At 38.4% G+C, this 20,345-nt stretch overlaps 1 protein-coding gene across 1 annotated transcript in view; it reads right to left on the bottom strand.

Annotated features, from left to right (window-relative positions):
- TDP1 (tyrosyl-DNA phosphodiesterase 1) overlaps positions 1-20,345 on the bottom strand; it is a gene marked incomplete at its 5' end in the record, with an annotated part of 42,969 nt that overhangs the window by 7,805 nt on the left and 14,819 nt on the right. The window contains 4 exons of the mRNA XM_082282848.1: positions 3,341-3,455; positions 13,241-13,343; positions 14,845-14,952; positions 17,745-17,811. Of these exons, the coding sequence (XP_082138974.1) occupies positions 3,341-3,455; positions 13,241-13,343; positions 14,845-14,952; positions 17,745-17,811 (393 nt within the window). The remainder of the gene's footprint in view (positions 1-3,340; positions 3,456-13,240; positions 13,344-14,844; positions 14,953-17,744; positions 17,812-20,345) is intronic.

The following is a 20,345-nucleotide window of genomic DNA, read 5'->3' as shown; positions in this document are numbered from 1 at the left end:
AGAGATCCAATTTTTCTGTTTTGCCTAAAACTTCAGTTTTAGAATGAAACCTACTGACTAATGAGGCAAACGAGGCAAAGTAGGACAAGACTATCTTTTTCCTCCCTGTTATATTGGTGCAAGAAAAGTAGGGCAGAGGCCAAATTATTTCATTACTGTTGAACTTAATGGACTTTAAAAGATTGTGGATCAACCTCATGAATTATTGTGGCTGAAACCAGACAAATTATTTACATAATTTGCTGGTAAATTTATCATTGTATGTCCCAAGATATATTTTGTTACTTTTCAAGATGCATTTATTTCACTGTAACTGTTTCCATGCTGAATTTCTGTCCAATATGATAAACACCAATTAGTATGACAAAGTCTTTGTGACAGAATAACAAAGAATCTCTGCAATTAAATTATTTCCACAAACTAGGAAACTTTTCTTTCATTTTGTTACATTATATAATAATAACGTTCCCTAAGCATATCTGATCTATAATTAGAATTTGTACAAGTACAGGAAAAAACAATTTATTTTTTTGAATTTTGTAATCTTCTAAGTAGAACTCTACATGGCAAATGCATGGCCCTGCTCAGGACCATCTCTTCACTATTCTACCCACTTCTCCTTCCTCCTGCCCCTAGCAGGATTTTTCTGATTTTATGAAAGTGACATGTACTTTGTTTTCCCATGGTTAGAGAATCTAAGTTCATGGAAAAATCCCCCAGAGCCTTTTCTCCTTCAATTATAAGGATCAGTCAATATGGTTTCTTTGGGGAAAGGCTAATTACTTGCATTTTTGCTTCTCAAGACTATTAAAATACATCTATTTATATCACTCTCCAGAGAGTTGGGAGTTGACAACTGTATTGTTAAGGACAGATTACTTTATGAGCCCATCCCTCAACATGGGATTTCTTTAAACATCTTTTCCACCAGGAGGCTGCTGAACTGAAACAGAATATTCAGGAAAGAGACATGAAACAGCACAAGCAGCTGACTTCACTTCCACTGCCAAAGCCTAGACAAACCTGAATTCTGACATCTGTGCATATCCCAGCAGAAAGCTAGGACCCAAAACCAGAACTACAGTCAAACCAGTTCTCTAGAGAAGTAAGTTTTCCATGCAGAAAGTGAAAAAAGTTATTTGGAAAAGAATCTTTACAGTTTGTTGAAATATGCATAAAACTCACTAACGCAATAGGTTACATGTTGGAATTACAGCAAGGACAACATTAACTACACCAGTACATTTTTGCACATGGAAGATATGAAACTTTTGAGAGTAAACATACATGGATTCTGCTAATCCGTGCTTTAAAATTTCCAAAAATTTAAGTATGACCTCTCAGAAAAACCTTCCTAAACCCATCAGTTTGAGCAGTAGTTAACAAGCAGAGAGTGCATACATATCCCAGAACACAACAGTTAGTTGATCCAGTTGTAGTATATTCTTACCCTGTAGTTAGCTCAAAAGCCCAGCACAGTCCCTTCACGTCAGCTCCCCACAGCTCCCTGACATGACAGTAACAGTACTCAAACAGCGTGTTTTATACTGAATAAAACAACATAACAGTTCGCATTATCATTTCTACACTGGACAACTATTTTTTCTCTGGGAAAACTGAAACCACTTAAGAAGTCTTCTAGGTAAGTAGTAAGCTCTTAGTGCAGAACAATCATCTTTCCAAGTTACAGAAGCTACAGAACACACATCATATTGAGGAGGTGAATGCCTGACAGTGTAGCTGTTGCTGTATTTAAGGTTTGGATTTGTATGACCATGGGTCTACTGATGAGAAGCCAGGCTTGTTGGAAGCTGAAGGGATTCACCTAAGTGGGGCATGAGCCTCTTTGCCAACAAGCTGGCCAGAACTTTAAGCAAAGGCTTCAGTCTAGACTTAGTAGTGGAAGAGGATGGAGTTTTGAGCAACATGTAAGAGCCAAGGGCTGCTGCTGCATTAGGAACGAACAGGAAAATACCTGTAAAATGCTGCAAAGCAATTAGGGCTTGCTCCTCTAAAAAAGTGACATGGTCAATGGCTCAGCTGATGTGGCTCTACAGGAATGCACAAAGCATGGATAACACACAGGTGCTAGGCAGAAAGATCTAATCAGTATCACTGAAACTTTGTGGCCTGAATCACATGACACTACAGACAATGGCCATAAGCTGTCCAGAAGGAAAGAAGATGGAGAGCTTTCCTCTCTCCAGAGAAAAGTGGATTGACTACACAGAGCTGCGATAAGTGAATTAGTGAAAGTGTACAGGTGAAAAACAGAGGTCAAGCCAACAGAGGAAACCTCATGGTTGGTATTTACTACAGATCACGTAATGAAGAATATGCTGGTGAAGCCATCTTATTTCAACTACAGGAAGAAGCATCAAGCTCATAGTCCGATCCTGCAGCAGAGCTTCAATCACCCTGTGCCTTCACTTTTATTTACTGTGTAAGATGCTATTATAAAGTCTGTTGACTCCTTAGCTTTTAAATGTTCTTTCTCTCCACATCATTTGTTAGTTCAAAGATTCACTCAAACATCTGAGTTTCTATAAACTGTGTTCCCACATCAAGCTCTGCTCTAGATGCTGTCTTTCTTAGACCAAGGCTTCTCAAAAAGGAAGCTAGTTACAATCTTCTGACATTAGTTTTAATAACAAAAATATAAAACTTTTCTCTTCCCAAATACTGCAGACTGCATACCAATATTATCCTCAATATATTTTTATATTTTTCAGCCATCATCACCACCCCACAGCCACACTTACTTATCACTTTCCTTATTTGCATGTTCTAGAGATAATCTCAGAAACCGAGACAGTTGAGATTTTGTACACCTCTTCAAGTGTTATGAAATACAGAATGGATCAAAAGCAACCCTTCTTTCTTCTCATTTACAGCAATTCTTTCACATTTGCATGATAATATTTCTTTCACATTCCACTTCCAGAGGATTGTTTTTAGCTCATGCCTACTGTCTTCCAAACATTCCCTTTTCAACACTCCTTCCCCTATTAGTTCTGCAAAAAACCATTTTGATTCAATAACAAGTATTTATTTTCCTAATGCATATAAGAATCACAGAAGAGGAATAAAAACTAGCATTGAAGTTATTGATCCAAAACTTAAACAATAAAGAAAAAAATGAAAATAAAGAACCTTACAGTTGCTTTCTTTGAAGTCACAAGCAGAATGTGCAACTGGTATCACATTGCATATAATCACACCACAAAAAAAGTTAAAATAAATCCTTGGAACACAGCAGTATTCAACTGACTCAGAGTTACTCAACTGGCTTGCTTTATGTAGAATACAAGCCTACTTTTCTTCTGAAGTCACACCTTACCTTTGCTTCCATACTGTTCTGGTGGCAGGTCGTAAGGTACAGGAAAATGTGTTGCTGAATGTTTCCCTTCTGGAAGCTTTTTCCTTCCTACATGAAAGTAACCTCTGTCCAATCCCTATGAAAGAAGGGAAACAGACAGAAGAAAAGACTTACTAGTTTTTCGGGAAAAAGACAAACTTAATCTACAATAGATGTTTTCTCAGTGAGTTATTTTAATGAACAAAACCTTTTGCCTCCTTTACTGAGATTAGATGCTTCCTGAAGCCACCTTTGTCTTAAAAACTCAGCTTCTCTTACTTCTGCTATTTCAGCTCTTCTCTCTTTATTACATCCATTGGCTTGGCCCCACATGTGGGTCCATATTGGTTATGTTCTGCCTTCTCAGGCCCTTGCACATATGCCAACTTATTTGCATGTTCACTAGGTGAACACCTTTGGTGTTTAATATTTAACTAAAGTGAAAAGCTTTCTCTTTGCTGCTTAGTTTCATCCTGACCACATTAATTGGATACTCAGTATGTTTCATGAACTAAACTAGAAATCCTTTTGTGTTATAGAAGCAAGTCTTCAAACCTGTGCTTCCCAGACATCTTGGGTAACATTATCCACAGACACAAAAAAATTTAACGAAGATTTGAAACTGCTTGCACAAAAGCTTCAAAGACTACACTTATATTAGAATGACAGTATTACTGTCAAACAAGGTTAAGGACTATAAAAAGAAAAAATGCAATACAGCACAAAGTCAGAGAGATTTGAAGTAGTTCAAGTAACTTGGGCAGACGGTATTGCTTAGCCACTTCTCCAGAGAAATTGGATCCCAACTGTAGCGAGTTACACAAAAGCAAAATCTTAGTTCTGCGATTTCAAATAGCTTACTGTTAATCAATCACAGTTTGATTAGAACAGACTAGAAATTTAAAGGCTATCAAGGTTTTTTTATTTATTTATAAGACATTACTGACAACTATATCTCCTTTTAAAATCATATAATAGTATGGGTTGGAAGGAACCTTCAAAAGTCATCTAGTTCAACCCCTGTGCACTGGGCAGGGACATCTTTCACTAGCAGCAGGCTGCTCAGAGCCCCATCCAACCTGACCCTGAATGTTCCCAGGGATGGGGCATCTACCATCTCTCAGGGCAACCTATGCCAATGTTTCACTATCCTCACAGTAAAGAACTTCTTCCTTAGATTGAGTCTAAATCTACCCTCTTCTAGTTTAGAACCATTGCCCCTCATCCTGTCCCTGCAGTTCCTATTAAAAAGTCTGTCCCCATCTTTCTTATAAGCCCCCTTTAGGTACTGAAAGGCTGCAATAAAATTTCCTTGGAGCCTTCTCTTCTCCAGGCTGAGCAACCCCAGCTCTTTCTGTCTTTCCTCATAGGAGAGGTGCTCCAGCTGTGACCATTTCTGTGTCTCTTCTCTGGACTCAGTCCAACAGGTCCTTCCTGTGCTGAGGACCCTAGAGCTGGGGTCCTCAGCACAGAGCTGGATGCAGCACTGCAGGTGGGGTTTCACCAGAGCAGAGGGGCAGAATCCCCTCCCTCATCCTGCTGCCCACACTGCTTAGGATGCAGCCCAGGACACAATTGGCTTCCTGGGCTGTGAGTGCACACTGCCAGCTCATGTCCAAATATTAACTTATACTTTGTTCAAGCTCTATGGTCCACCAGTCTGAGTTTTACTGCATTACTGTTTTGTGATAGTACAAGCAAGCATCTTAATTACCACTAAAAATCCTGTGGTATTCAAACACACATACTGTCTGAATTGAGAGTCCCATCTATATACAATACTTCAAGTCTTTCTTCACTGAAGTTTTACACCATCAAATGTTATCATTTTAAGTTGGAGATAGCAACATCCACATGACCACACAAAGCATGGGAATCAATGCAGCCTTGTACCTTTTTATTTAACAGTCAAGAAGAATAGTAACCTAGAAAAAGGAGAGCTGCCAAAGAATGTCAGACAGCAGTTCTAGCAAGTTAGCTCAAGAATCTCCTTTAGAATATAGATGCTTCTTTTGTCTGATGACCCAAAGTATGAGCAAACTACAGGTTATAATGTAAGAAACACTATTATTTCAAGGACTAGGCAAAAGCCACTGCCTTTTAAATGAAAGAACAGAGGAAACAAACAAACAAGGTCCATGCTGAAGGATTGCATGAATGAAAATCCAGTTTGAACTTCCCTTTCTTACACCATTTAAGTCAGATATTTTGATAGGTCTTCATTAAAACCAGGCTACAGCATTTTGTGGAGCTTAGCCTTGAGGTGAAAAGTAATACATTCAAAACAAATCACTGTAAATATACAAGATTATTTTTAAAAGCTCATAAACATCTAAGGGTTTGAAGATGACTGAAAAAAATTCATAATTACTTAGACAAAACACAACAATCAAGTCGTATAGCCTTACTTCCAACAAATTTGAATCACTCAGGGATTGGTAGAAATTTCATTTAAAATGCAAATAACCATACTTCTGTTTGCAGCAGAAAGAACGTGAAATATGCCACGGATTCTATAGCTCACAAACAACAAGAACTGTATAAGTGGTGGTGGTGCCAAGAGATTTTTTTTCATAACTCACAATAGTCAGGCTGCAGTTGGTGGGAGGGTCTGGGTGGTATGTATTCCTAGATACTACTCACAAGATGACATTTAAATTGTCAGTATGCATGTGACATGTATGAGGCTTGATTGCCCTGACATCCCGTGAGCTTCTTTTGTCTTCTACATAAACCTATGGGAAGAAATGTGGAAGGGGCAGAGAAGGTTTCTCTGCTGTATTGTGAGATGGTTCTTATTCTTACAACAAACTTCATCTGCCTGATCAACAGCACCAAATTACAAAGCTGCTGCCTGGCACCATCTGAGTTGGACAGTTGTGAAACCCTTGCTATCAAAAAGCACAGTGCAGAACATAACCTACTTCAGCTAGTAATATTTTTGTTTCTGCTTAATTTCTTCTACACTCCGTGCCCTGGTATTACTTCAGCATCTTTCTTTTCAGGTATTTTGCTTCCTTCTCTCATTCTACAACTTTGCTTTTCTCTGTCTTGTTCTTCCTCAGTACTTATCAATTTTCCTCTCCTCTGAGAGCCTTATTTCCACTCTGATGCTGTCCTCCAATGCTGCTTGACTCCACCAGTTCATCCCAAAATTGTTTTATTTGTCTGTCAGAATTTAACCTATAGAGATCTTCCATTCAGGAAATATTCATCTAAGACAAGACATTTAGTTTTCCTCAAAACACCCTGGAGTAAGAGTCTAGTTTGTGGAACGCATTCTTTAACAAGGCTCTCTGAGGAGATTCACATGCTTTTAAAAATAACTCATGTGTCTATCTTCACACAGAAATTGAAGTAAGTCACACACTTTGTTTTGAGCATTTCCTGAATGTTGACAGCTTTCATTGCTGTTTCCAAAAAAAACAAACCAGCAGGATCTTGCCTAAAATAATTGTCTGACTTGTAAATTTTCCTCAGCCATATTCTATTCTTGCAGAATTTTTCCCTCTGCAGTTTTATTTGCTCTTTGACTGCTGCTTACAGCAATACATTTTGAAATGTTAATAGATACATGTCTCAACGGGGAAAGAATTTTCTTTTTGTATTTATAAAACTTTAGGTGCCAATAGGGGTTCTATTAGTGCCTTAGTATCATACATTGAAAAAGCAGTCATTGAGACGTAAAATAGGAAAACGAAGTTTAACAGCTTTTAAAATACTGCCTTCCAGTTTTTGAGGGTTTTTTGCCCCCAACACAAAGCAGATCACAGGCTATAAAAAAAGAGATCACATAACATAAAGGTAAGAATTGCTAGCCCTACTGAAGTGGAAATTAAGACTAATATCATTAGAGCATTTTAATCCTACTGAAGTAACTTCTAACATGAGACAACTGATTGTTCCACTGGATGCTAGAGGACTATTGTTTCCAATGCCAGTAAACAGAAAAATAGTCCACTCTTAGGCAAAACTATTTAAAAACCTGCTAGTTTGCACAGCAAAGAATTAAGGATGCACACAAACTTTACAGCAGCCATGCTCATCCGGCCAGCAGAATACACAGCAAAATCCTTCCTCAACACTGGGCACAATTACTCAAAAGAGAGCTTTATTCAACTGTACCAGAGGATTTTATTTTTTTTTTTTTTTTCTAAGAAGCCCACAGTGATAAATTCAGGTATCTAAACCCAAAGTTTCTTGGTTTGGGAAGTATGTGTCTGGCTGTCTTAACACTGGAATTTGAAAACCTTGTGGCAGTTCTGTGCACACTTAAAGCAAGGCTTAACATCCTGAAGTCTACATATAAAATCTTAGTTTACTTACATTGTATCAGCTTTCCCTCTCCCATTCTATTTCTATGGGATGAAAGACTTCATCCAGAACTAGAGAAGCCAAAGAAAAATGTGGTACTACATTGCCTTGGAGTTAATGTTACAGTGAAAGAGCTTAACTGACTTGATTTTGGTTTTGCTCAAAGTTGAGCTATAACTGAAGATGCCTGGTTCAGTTATTTGAACGCAGCAAAAATTTAAGCAGTCCAGTTCTGAAAATCACATATATAATGCCTGGTTGCTCTCTAATCCAGATTCAGTTCATTCACCCAGCCCCACAGTCAACTACAAAACAGTACTTCACTGCAGTGAGTATTCACCATCAAATACCGCACTTCAGAATCTGAAATACTGTTGTTAGTTGTCTGGGTTTGATTATCTAGTTATAATTGTAGGATTTGACAGCACTAGGTAGGACATTATGGGTAAGTTCTTAGTTTAATAGTATCTGTTATATTCCTCTGAGCTTGTATTTCTGAAAGCTGACTGGGCTAGAACCATATTCAACAAACCTTTAAGAAGCTTTAAGTATTCCACAAATTTTTGTACTATTTTACAGGTCAAGCTCAATTTATCTTAGCATCTTATCAGACACAGAAGCAGTGAGGAAGAACTATTTACTTAAAAGGCTTTCCATTAGTCACTTCCAAGATTTTTCAAACAAACTAATTACTGGAACATGCATCCCAGAACTCCATGCTTTTTGGTCATTGTGTTCTCATTACATGTTTTATCTGCTAAAGATGTAGTTTATTTCAGCCTTTGGAAAGGAATCCCCAGCAGCTGAAAGAGCAAGTTGAAAAAGAGATAGTGTAGATGTAGGAGGTGAGAAACAGAGATGGAGATGGAAAGGGAAATGTAGTTCAAACACAGGACAATCTTCCCTATAAACATTATTTTTTACTCAATAGAAGCTTATGATCTAATGCCGGCATCAGCTGATTTTTCCCTAAACACTAAAACTGTAAATGATAACAGCTGCTGCTATGTTGAGAACAACGATTCAACATATTTCTGAGAGTCTGTATTAGCACACCAGGCCAAGACCCAACCTCAAAGAATAATTTTGGAAGCATTTTTTTTTAAAAAGACAAAAACTGGCAGTCAGCTGATAGCAAGTGAGGAACGATCCACTTCCAAATTTGTATTCAGCAGAAAATAGAAGGCACAAACTGCAGAGCTAGAGGAGTTCTTAAGATAAGTGACATTAAGTGTGTGCTATGCAAGTACACCAGGGTAGTGTGGCCAAGTAGTCCAAGATGCTGGATTAAGGCTCCAATCTCTTCTGGGACATGGGTTCAACTCCCATCGCTGCTAGGGATATTTTAATGGTTGGACTATATGATCTTAAAGGTCTTTTTCCAGCCTAAATAATTCTGTGATTCTCTGATGCTAAGTCTTAACTTCTACCACGATAAGTGTCATGAACTTTGTGATAAAACTGCATGAAATAATCTACGGAAACAGAACTACCAGGAAATGGCACTATTAAATCAGCATTCTGATAGCTAGAGCATAGTTCCTCGAGGCCTAGGAAAGCTCAGTTACGTTTCAAAGCACTTCATCTAGTTTATACTTTGCGTAACTTTAGCTGTAAACCAACTTTTCTGTTTCTAAAAATTTTAGTCTGTTCCCAGTTCTCTGTTATCTTCACTTAAAACTACTTTGCCACATAGCATTCTAAAACCACAATGAACCAATGTGACAAGCACACTGAGTTATCAAAGAAGCGCTTTTTATGCAGAGTTAACTGCAGGGCATATGCGTAAGAAATTCATAAACTCAGCAGTGCAACTTGAATATCAGATGAGTGCATGTACATAAACCCAGTATCGGTATTAGATTTATCTGACTACCTCCTTGTTACCAAAAGAAAAGCAGCTGTAGTGTCTCTCCCTGCTTTGCTCCCACCTTCACCATATCATGTGACTAATCAGGTGACTTGTTTTCTTCCGGTTGCCAGTCTTCACAATTAATTATCAATATGCAGGAAATTGGGAGAAAAAGAGCTAAGTATTCTCTTCCAAAATACATACTGTCACATATTCTTGAAAGTTTTAAATGAGTTTCAATTAAGTTGTGTTCTGAGAGGTCTGAAACTCAAACATAAGACTATCTTGTGCACACTGACAGGTTTTAGTACAGCCATCTGCATAGGAGCTTTCTATAATTCACAAAAATAAGAGTGGTGCAGGCTGTAGAGAGAAAGCATTGTATTTACACAATGGTTAACTAACCTGTTACACACCACTTTGTAAAAAATACAGCAGACCAAACAGACTCAGTGAGGAGAACCTTGAGAATATCATTGTGAAAAAAGTTTTATACCTGGATCTCTTTCTCCAGAATCATCTTTGCATTTTAAGTACAACCTTTGTCCCTCCACTCACCACCGTCCCAACCCAAATGATACAGAGGAAAAAAAATTGAGAAAAGAAGTAAAAGTGATCAAATAATCTCCACCCTAGGAAGAACTGAGCAGGATAACAACTCTTAAATCTAGAAACAGATAAAAGTCTCTGGGAAGAGAGGTATGAAAAGGATGATTAGAGATCACATGGTTATTGCATCTTTCAGTGCAAGAAGAGAAAACTTTCAAATGAGTAACTTTCAGAACACTGCTTCATGTGACATTATTAAGTTGTGGAACTCAGCCAGAGCAGACTGTGACTGCCAAAAGCTTACAGACATTTAAGAGAAGACAAGAGATGCTCACATAATAAGCCTGTAAGTCATGAAATATGCAGGGATAAACTACTACATAAATGTCTGGCCATCACACTTTTCCATGAGCATCTGCTTTTGACCACTGAGTTTTGAGATGTTCCTTTGATATGATAAAGCCTTCTACTCTGCCAACAACAGCTACTTTAAAGTAACTAGTGTGACAAAAAGGGAAAGATCAGGAAGCTCGGCTCTACTTCATACTGCACAATATGTTTTTCTTACCCAGATCTGAGCCGTTTATTCCTATTTTCCATCCAAAACTTCACAGACCAGCATTCTCCATAAACTCTGGTTTCAAAACCAGGCCAAAAGAAGGCTACCTCAATATGATTTCCCCAAACTGGAGCCATATGGATTTCAAGAGTGGACTGTTAGGAAGATAACAACTGTCTGGATGGACACAGCTAGGAAGCTGTGGTCAATGGTTCTATATCCAGGTGGAGGCTGGTGACAAGTGATGTCCCTCAGTGCTCTGTCTTGGGACTGGCGCTCTTCAGCACCTTCATCAATGACACAGACAGCAGGACTGAGGGCTCCCTCAGCAAGCTCATCAACGACACCAAGCAGAGTGGTGCAGTTGACACACCTGAAGGACGCAATGCCATCCACAAGAAGCTGGACAAGAAACAGGCCCAGAAGGACCTCATAAGCTTCTACAAAATAAGAGGAAGGTGCTGTACCCAGGTCAGAGCAATCCCAGACATGAGCACAGACTGCAAGAAATCATTGAGAGCAGCCCCTGTGGAGGAGGACTTGGGGGTACAGACGTGACCTGGCAATGTGCACCTGCAGCCCAGAAAGCCAATTGTGTCCTGGGCTGCATCCAAAGCAGTGTGGACAGTGGGGTGAGGGAGGGGATTCTGCCCCTCTGCTCTGCTGAGACCTCACCTGCAGTGCTGCATCCAGCTCTGGGGTCCTCACCATGGACCTGTTAGAGCAAGCCCACAGAAGGGCCACAAAGGTCACAGAGCTGGAGCACCTCTCCTACAAAGACATGCTGAGAGAGTTGGGATTGTTCAGCCTGGAAAAGAAAAAGCTCCTCATTTCAGCCTTCCAGGGAGTTTAGAAAAAAAGTGCATAGAGAAAATCCTGTGTAGAATGCAAGATTCAGGACAGAATGCAAGCCAAATGTTTCTCCCTGGGATTTGGAGGAGGGGGTAGTAGTGGGAGGTGGGAAGAGATTTTGTTTCGATGGGGTTTTTTAAGTGAAAAGTTTGCAGATTGGCAAGATCTAAAACAGGTATGGTCCTTCTTGGCAAAAAAACTAACTCAAATATTCCTGATTTTCTACCCATTTGAAGAATGTTTCCCAAAATTAATAATGCACAGAAAAGCCAGAGTTAGAACAAGAAAATACAAATTACACTACATGACCGTGTAATTTGGTGATCGGCTATATTTATACAAAACCCATCATTTACTAGGTACAAATACACCAGTAGCATAAATTCTTTGCTTGGCAACACCTGGAGATAACCAACTGGAAGTTGGAGTAGCCAACTTCCAAGAATATTAATTTATCCCTTTGAGGTCAGTTGCTGTTAAAAGTCAAATTTTTGCACAATTTTGTTTGCCCAATGCTTCATTACTCTGTTTTTAATAGTTGTTTACACAAAATGGTGTTTCTTTGTTTTAGAGCTCATTGATATAAAAAACAATGCTTCCTACTACAAGAAGCTGTAGAATTTTTCTTGTTTCACTCTCAGATAAACATGTTTTCTTCCACATAAACCATGCTGGAGAATAACATCTCTAAGGTTCACAATACCAGAGACCTCACTACTATGCAAACTCATAAATGTCAAGAGTGAGATACAGGAGTTCTTTAGCTGCAGTCAGAAACCATCAGTCTTAATATGCAATCTCAGGAGACTACAATTATCCAGTTACGGTAGGCAAATATTTTTACAATGCTATTTTTACAATGTCATAATATTAGTAAATATTCATTTGGGACTACATTACTAATCAGCAGAAATGACAACATTATGTGATCATCTGTGAACGTTGTCTAGGAAATAAGTATTCTTCATCAGCAAAATATTTCTAAGGACTTTTAGCATACAAATACTTTTTCAGAGAAACTTGCAATTTCTTCCTTGGAAAGAAGAAATTTCACACAGGAAGAAGATTGAATGGTTTGTGATCATGGACTAACTGCTGTTGAGAATATTTTGGTACTATCAGGCTCACCAGAAAGAAGGAGGAATCAGCCATGTAACAAAAACCTCACATCTCCTCCCATCAGGTGATAGATATAAGTATGACAAAACCCTACCTAAACAAAGAAGGCAAGTTTTTTTCTTAAATACAATGTACAATTAAGGACTTTCTACCACAGGATTTTGTAGAGGGCTAAAAAGCAGCCAGTGTAGTTCAATAGGGAACTTGATGTGTTGAGACAGTCACATGACTGCAAATGCATTTCAGAGAATGAGCAAGAACAGCAATTGGTGCAGCATTGCTTACAAATTGTTTCTCAAGTTACAACACATACACCTTACTTCAATGTGAATATACGCTCACAGCCTAGTTTTAAAAAGCACAAAAGAAGAGATTTGATCAGCCTTTCCAGTAACATGTAGAGTATACATTACAATTTTAAAATATTATTGCCTGACAAGAGTCACAGCAATACCAAATCCATACCTCCTGTGTAGGAAAACAAGACTACAAATACTTCACATGCACTCCATTTCCTGTTAACTTTCCAATCTCAAAATACAGAACCTACCGATTGGATTATTAGTCATGCATGTATTCGTAAGTATTGGCAGATTTTCATCATATCCCAGGATTTGTGCTTGAACTATGAACTTACAAATGCTGAAGGCAAGAAAAGAACTCCAAGTTCATAGGAACGGATCATCAGTTGGCTGCCATTTTTCTCCAGAGCTCCCCAAGCTGCTTTAGATAGATTGGCACTGAGAAGAGAAACAAAGCATACTAGCAAGGCACAATCTTCAGGACAGAAAATGTTTAAATTCAATCAGAATAGCTTTCCACAAAAAGTGACATGGGTGTTATTCCTTATTGCTATTTTAACAGCACAGTGGGAGCAACAGAGACAATATGCAGAAAGGCATTCATACAACACATGTGGATAATTAAACAAGCCTATTTCTGTCATACAGATCTACAAGACAAATTCAGCCTTTTGAATCTTCTCTGCACATTTCAGAAAGGAATTTGGTGCTGGTAAATAGCTTCAATTTGATGACTTAAGAAGATTAAAGGCTAGCTCAATTATGACTAGTTACAATACATTTAGTACAGAGTGGGTTTGCATTTTACATTTTAGTACAGAGTGTTAAATGGTATCTTTTGCTCTTGGCATTTTGCTCTTTGATCTATTTATGAAAACAAATACTTATCAAAGAGGTATTTTTGTTTCAATTTGCTATTCAGCACCATGCTGTAGGTAGTCTTTCATCAGTATCTGCTACAAAGTAGATGAATTTGGGAGTCAAAAAATACGCAATTATGTTGTCAAAACCTACTTCTACAGCACAATACAAAACTTACACATTATGTTTTAATTGATGGACATAGCAGATGCTGTTTGGTAACAGCAAATGGTAGAACAGAAGAAACATGAGAAGAAAATAAAGCAACCATGAATTTCTGTGTTAGGTGGAGTGACCACCACATTAAAATGACTTAAAACCCTTTAAAAGCACTTTAATCACTACCACTATTGCAGGCAACAGTATCAATGAGTGATGAAATTTAAAGAGACCAAATATAAAGAAAAAAAAAATTAAAGTAACTGAGCATTTAAGAGTAAGGACACAAAGACCATAATCTATAGAATATACGATTGCATAAAAATCAGTTTTATCAAAACTGAAACATATCTGTATTTTTCATTCACAACAAGGCATTCTCCCTTAAAGTCAAGAAATTTCTCGCTTCGTCTTTTGGCTTCTTTAACAACTAAACAATAGAAATATAAAGCTTATACTTCAAGGCAGACTGCTAAACAACTCAATCTGCCAAAAGAGGAGATTCCGAATTCTAGGTATCTGTAAGTTTTGTAACAGTAGGGCAGCCCAAGGATAACTTCGGCTTAACCCATACCTATTTTGTAGAAACCAGCACATTCATACCATACCAAGCATGTCTTAAAGAAACTTAACCCAGGATTTAAAAATATTTATCACCTTAGTTGGTGTTGAACTCCAAAACTGGCAGTCACAACTCAGACAAGATTTTAGAGCGTTTACCAGCAATTCCTGACATAACCATTTCAATCTGCAGCCTCAAAAGGCAATGCAAAGGAGAAATATTAAATATGGACAAAAAGTCATATAGCTAATTGAAGTATTATGAGGGTTAGGGCAGTAACTCACCTGTTACTGCAGCTGACAAAAACCCCACATATATAAAGTTCTTAAGTGAGAGCTGTATTGGTTAGATGTTTACCTTGTTACTAAGAACCATGCAATCTTCTGGAAGTCAGGAGAGAGTCTCATGTATGTCTTAATGTGAGGTATAGCATGAGTTCGACCCGTGACTTCTGCTGACCATTTGCTAGAAAAACAAAAGGAATTATTTTCATATATGGTTTTACTTTGAGGTCTGAAAAATACTCTTCATACTACGCTGCCATAATTTCAGTAACACTACTTATTATACAGTCACACTCAATACTTATTTCTCCTAGAGAAGATCTTAAAATACCACATTTAACTGAACTGTTAATCCCAAATTTCAATTCTACTAGTAGTCAGAAGAGCAGGGGGTTTTTTTCTGTACAATCAATCCAGAGAGATATTCTCCTCAGTGTGTCATGCTCTCCTAACAAGTTTTTTCCATTCCTCCATTCCAGATAGCACTCAAGAAACTAAGTCTAAACTTCTGGCCAATATATCTTCTTTGAAGACTATTAATGGTTATGACTAAGAAGCTGAATTTGGCACCAAACTAAACCTCACTGAATTCCCCAAGTTTATTACAATTTATTATCCATGACAGAGAGGCAGGGAGATTGTTAGATTGGTAGATTTTTGCTGCTACTCTTCCTCTTCCCCTTTCTGTGCCCCTAAGCCACTGAGAAACTTGAGAGCTTAAGAGAATAGAGGTCATTCTATGCGTATATAAAAAACTTGTTTAAAATAACAAGCCATTGCTGGATTAATTCAGCATCAATGTTACAGAACTAAACTGTAAACAAGCAGTAAATATATGGATGTAACTGAAGGTATGCAGTCATGGCATTAAAAAGCACTTCTTGTTCAAACACAATACTTTATCTACTATGAAAGCTGATCAAATATTCTGAAAGTAGCAATTAACGGAAATTATTAAGCATTGCAAACCTGTCCTCGTCAATTAGTAATACTTGAAGGAAAAACCAGAGAGAAAACTCTGCAAATTACACTGTTTACACAGTAGCTAATCTAACATAGCAGTGTAGTAATCATTTGCTACAGTCAGAAAAGTAAAATCAATATTAAGTTTAGTCACATTATTCTTTTGAGAAATTACAGTTCAGAGCTGCATTATAGGTTAAATACACTCAACTGGCATAAGAGAGAAACACAGCCCACAGACACTATGAAAATTACATACCTGGGGCAAACATCCTGCCTCTTCATGGGCAAGGCTACAGGACACCATTTTTCAACTCCATTAATCTCTCCCTACTTGCAAAAAGGAATTATTCCTTCTCCTTTATTGTAGACATAAAAGCTTTGTGGTTCCTTGTTTTTTCCTTTCAGCTCTGGTAGAATCTCTAGTTTCCTTATGGTTTCATACTATTTTCCAGTATGAAGAGGAATTTTCTAAATTCCTCTAATCCCTCCACTGCCCAAAGATTTGCATTATAGCAAGTCTTTAAAACAGCTCATCATGTATTTACATCTATTGAAACCTGCTGTTTTCTGTGTGTCCCAGGTTCCATGGGTAAGAAGCTGCTGTCTGGCTGCTGCCCTATGGTAAGAGTTTGCATGCAGGCTCTCCTCAAGGGCTACTGCCCTGCATTATTGCAGGGTAAGGACCTGCATCTGGGTAGTTACTACAGCGCAATTGTGCAGGGCCACTGCCATCTGCAGCCAATTTAACAGATGAACTTGAAACAGCCCTTTTGCTGCCAGAGCAGGACCCTGTATGCCCAATGAGACAGGTACATGGGCATTTTCTCATTGAAAAGGAATAAATCAATGAATTGTATCATTCTTAAGTAACATTCTGTGTACTAAGTAAGAGACTAACTGAAAAAAGGTTACATCTTTTTTCTAGTAAGATTCTCACAAGGCATATGACTACAGAAACTGAATTAAGACTGCACAAGCACTCCCAGATTTATGATTTTCTTGCTTTTTGCATCATGACTGAACAATCCTGAAAGCTTCAAGTTGATTGCAGCCTTCTTCCTTTGCTGAATATGCTTAGAGGACACAGTTTAAAGGCAGGAGACAAAGTCTCACATGCTTTCTGCCTGAGCTCCATTCCTTAGACATTGACCAGCAAGGCTCACAACAGCCATCGCCTTCACTCCAGAATGGAGACGATCTCTGCAACTAGCAATTCTATTTCAGTCCCCTGAATACATACCCACCTGAACACAAGCTTACGTAGTAAATATTCTTACCAGAGCAACCTCTGCCTGGAAGAGTTAAAAGTTTCTCATGAAAGGAATGGGAAGTTGTGGTCTTGTAAGAGGTTACAAGTTTTATAATTTTTTTTTGATCTTCACAAAACAACTTTTCCCATTGTTCTCCAAACACATCTAAGTTTCTGAAGATTCAGCCTGAGGGAAACATCTGGCATGGAATGTGTCAGACTGTTAGAATTTGGCACAACCAGTAGCATGCGGAAATAGAAGTTCTTAATAGAAAATGTCAGGCATCTTTAACAAAAGATATTGCCATAAGGGACCAAGAATTTTTGCAGCTGGACTGCTGCACTTAGAAGAAAAAAATAAAGCAACCACCAAAAAAAGCCTTCCTAATCCTGTTGTGGTTCAGCTGAAATCCTATTAATAAAGAGGCACAAGTAGGGAAAGTGAAATACAACTCTAAGTTAAAAAAAAGGAGTAACATTATTCCAGTTCAGAGAAAGAAACCTTAAATAAAAGTTTACAGAAACCTAAATCCAGTAGCAACATTATCCCATATAATTTTTATAGGTAAACAGCATGTTTTCTACTGTTGGACATAAGACGCAGCAGATAAGGAACTAAAGGCCTTTATTTTAAGGAGTTTAAGAATATCATACTTGTAACCACTTCAACTTATTTGCTGTTAACACTCAAACATTACAGCACTGTAACTTTAAACATACAGTCTGAAAAAAAACCCAAAGAATTGAGTTCTACTTACTGAAAATAGGAATGCAACCACAGCTGTTTCTGTGCTGTCTGTATACTGTAGGGAAGTGAGCCACCAGCTTAAGAAAAAAAACAGAACATGTACATTTATTTTTTGAAAGACATTCTAAAAGCAGCAGGCATCTTGAGGAATAAGCTATGTGGGCTACCTTCATGAGTTACTTTCAGGAAATTGTGAAATGCTCCAGTAGTATAAAATGGTATATACTTGCTGGAGTTTTTTCCATTCTTATAATTTAGCAAGTTCCTAAACACTACACAGCATATTTACACTAGGAAAAAGAGGAACTATACAGGGAGAATTATGGGTAGTTTTTTTTATATGATACTATTTGACATCAACAGATTGGAATCATTACCCATACAAACTATAAAGAGGAAATAAAACAAGCAGGTTTCAGGAGTAAGAACAAACATACCAAACCCCAAACAACGTTATTTTAAAAAGCAAGTACTTCTATAATGAAATTGTATTTGTATTGATTTGGCCTTTGGCTAATGCACCTTGTGATTTCTTGAAATAGATTTAACAAAGAAGAATCAGCCAGGCATACTGAATTATATTAGTGTTGTGTAGTAAAAGCATGATGCAAAGCCTACTCTATTCAACATGTCCTAGAAGATGCCATAAGAACCCATTACAAAAGCTTTACTGCTCTCAGGAATGCACTAACTGCTGTTCATTTGCACAAACACAGAATTGTGTAATTCACCAAGTTATTTCACAACGTGAAAGAAATTACAGTAAGAAGTCACTGGGCTGTAAATAACCAGAAGTATTTAAAGACATGCTAACTTAATTCTGTGAACCACAGATACCTATAAATTCTCTAGCTGCAATTTCTATGTATGTCCAACCACTAATCAGAAGAAAGACAAAGACTGCTGAAAACATTCATGTTAGCTCCATGTTCAAAATCCACCAGCGTTAGAATTCAAAAACTACTCTCCTGCATAATAGGAGCATAGGCATCCAGCTTGGAATAGGAACACTTTTAATGATTCAGCAAAGCCAAAGAATCACTGAAGTTTCTTGAAAGCACCCTCTGGAAATCATCTAGAACAATTTCGTGCTCAAAGCAGGGCTGAACAGAGCACACAGTACAACACTCTTCAGTACAGTATCCTGTCAGGTTTTGAGTATGTTCAAAAACAGAGACTCTACACCCTATGAGCAACCTATTCCATTTAAACATCAGAAAACAATTTTGCTTTAAGGGTAAGTTGAGATACAGGAGATTCCCATGTATATCCAATGCCTTTTGTTCTTTCCCTGGTCACCACACAAAGCATCTGCCTCTACTTCGCCTCTTCCTATAATTTACATTTATACACACTGGTAAGATTTCCCAGGAAAGCATTCTTCTCCAAGTTCCAAGAATTATGCAGCTCTCTCAGCCTCTCCTTGTATGACACATGGTCCAATCCCTTATTCATCTTTGTGGCTTTTTGCAGTACTTGGTTCAGTATGTCCATATCTGTATTGTACTGTGAAGTCAACAACTAGACACTGCACTCCAGAAGCAGTCTTACCAGTGCTAAACAGAGAGGATAGGTCACTTCCTGGCAATGTACTTCCTAACACAGCCCAGGATTCAGCTGGCCTGCTTGCTACAAGGGTGCATTGCTGGCTCATCTTCAGCTAAGTGACCATCAGCACTACCTGGTCTTTTTCTGCAAAGCTGCTCACCCCTGGTTAGCCCCCAGCATGTGCTCATGCCTGGGGCTGCTCTTGCCCCAGCACAGTACTTTGCACTGCCCTCTGTCGCACTGCATGAGGTTGCTGTCTGCCCATTTCTCCAGCCTGCACAGTCCCTCTGACTGGCTGCACAACCACCCAATAGATCAACTACTCCTCCTCAGCTTGCATTATCTGGGAACTCCCTACAGGTGTACTCTGCCCTACCACCAGGTCACTGATGAAGACATTAATGCATGACCCCAGTACCAGTGCTTGGCACACGCCACCACTAGTGGCTGACCTCCTGCAGGCCTTTGTGCCAATGCTCACAGCCCCTGAGGCCTGGCAGCTCAGCCAGTTTCCAATCTACCCCACTTTCCACTCAATCCAGCCTGGACTTTATCACATCATTGTAATGATGTTAGAGAAGACAGAGCTGAAAGACTAAGTTAAGCTAAACGACATCTAGGGGCACTCCTCATGCATCAAGCCACTTATCATAGAAGGACATCAGGTTAATGAGGCATAATTTCTTCTTTAAAAATCTATGCTGACTACTCCGAGTCATCTTCTTTGTCTGCCACATGTTTGAAAATTGTTTCCAGGATTCCTTGTTCCATCACCTTCCCAGGGATCAAAGTGAGGCTGGCAGGCCTATAGGGCCCCAGATCCACCTATAGGGCCCAGATCCACCTTCTTACCCTTCCTAAAGATAGAAAAGAATTCTCTTCTTTCAATACTCCTGGAATCTCTTCCAATTGCCTTGACCTTTTGAAGACTTGCTTTTGAGTAACAGAAGCTTCCTTGTATGAGAATACTACAGTACCAATTCCTGTTTCAGGCAGGTTGAGGCTATGCTTTTACAGATATAATAACTTCATGAAAAGAAACATGTGAATACTGAACAAACAG

Source organism: Coloeus monedula (genome assembly GCF_965178545.1).
Source record: "Coloeus monedula genome assembly, chromosome: 6".
Lineage (NCBI taxonomy): Eukaryota > Metazoa > Chordata > Aves > Passeriformes > Corvidae > Coloeus > Coloeus monedula.
The sequence above is the reverse complement of the archived record's forward strand: the minus strand, read 5'-3'. Positions and strand labels throughout refer to the sequence as shown.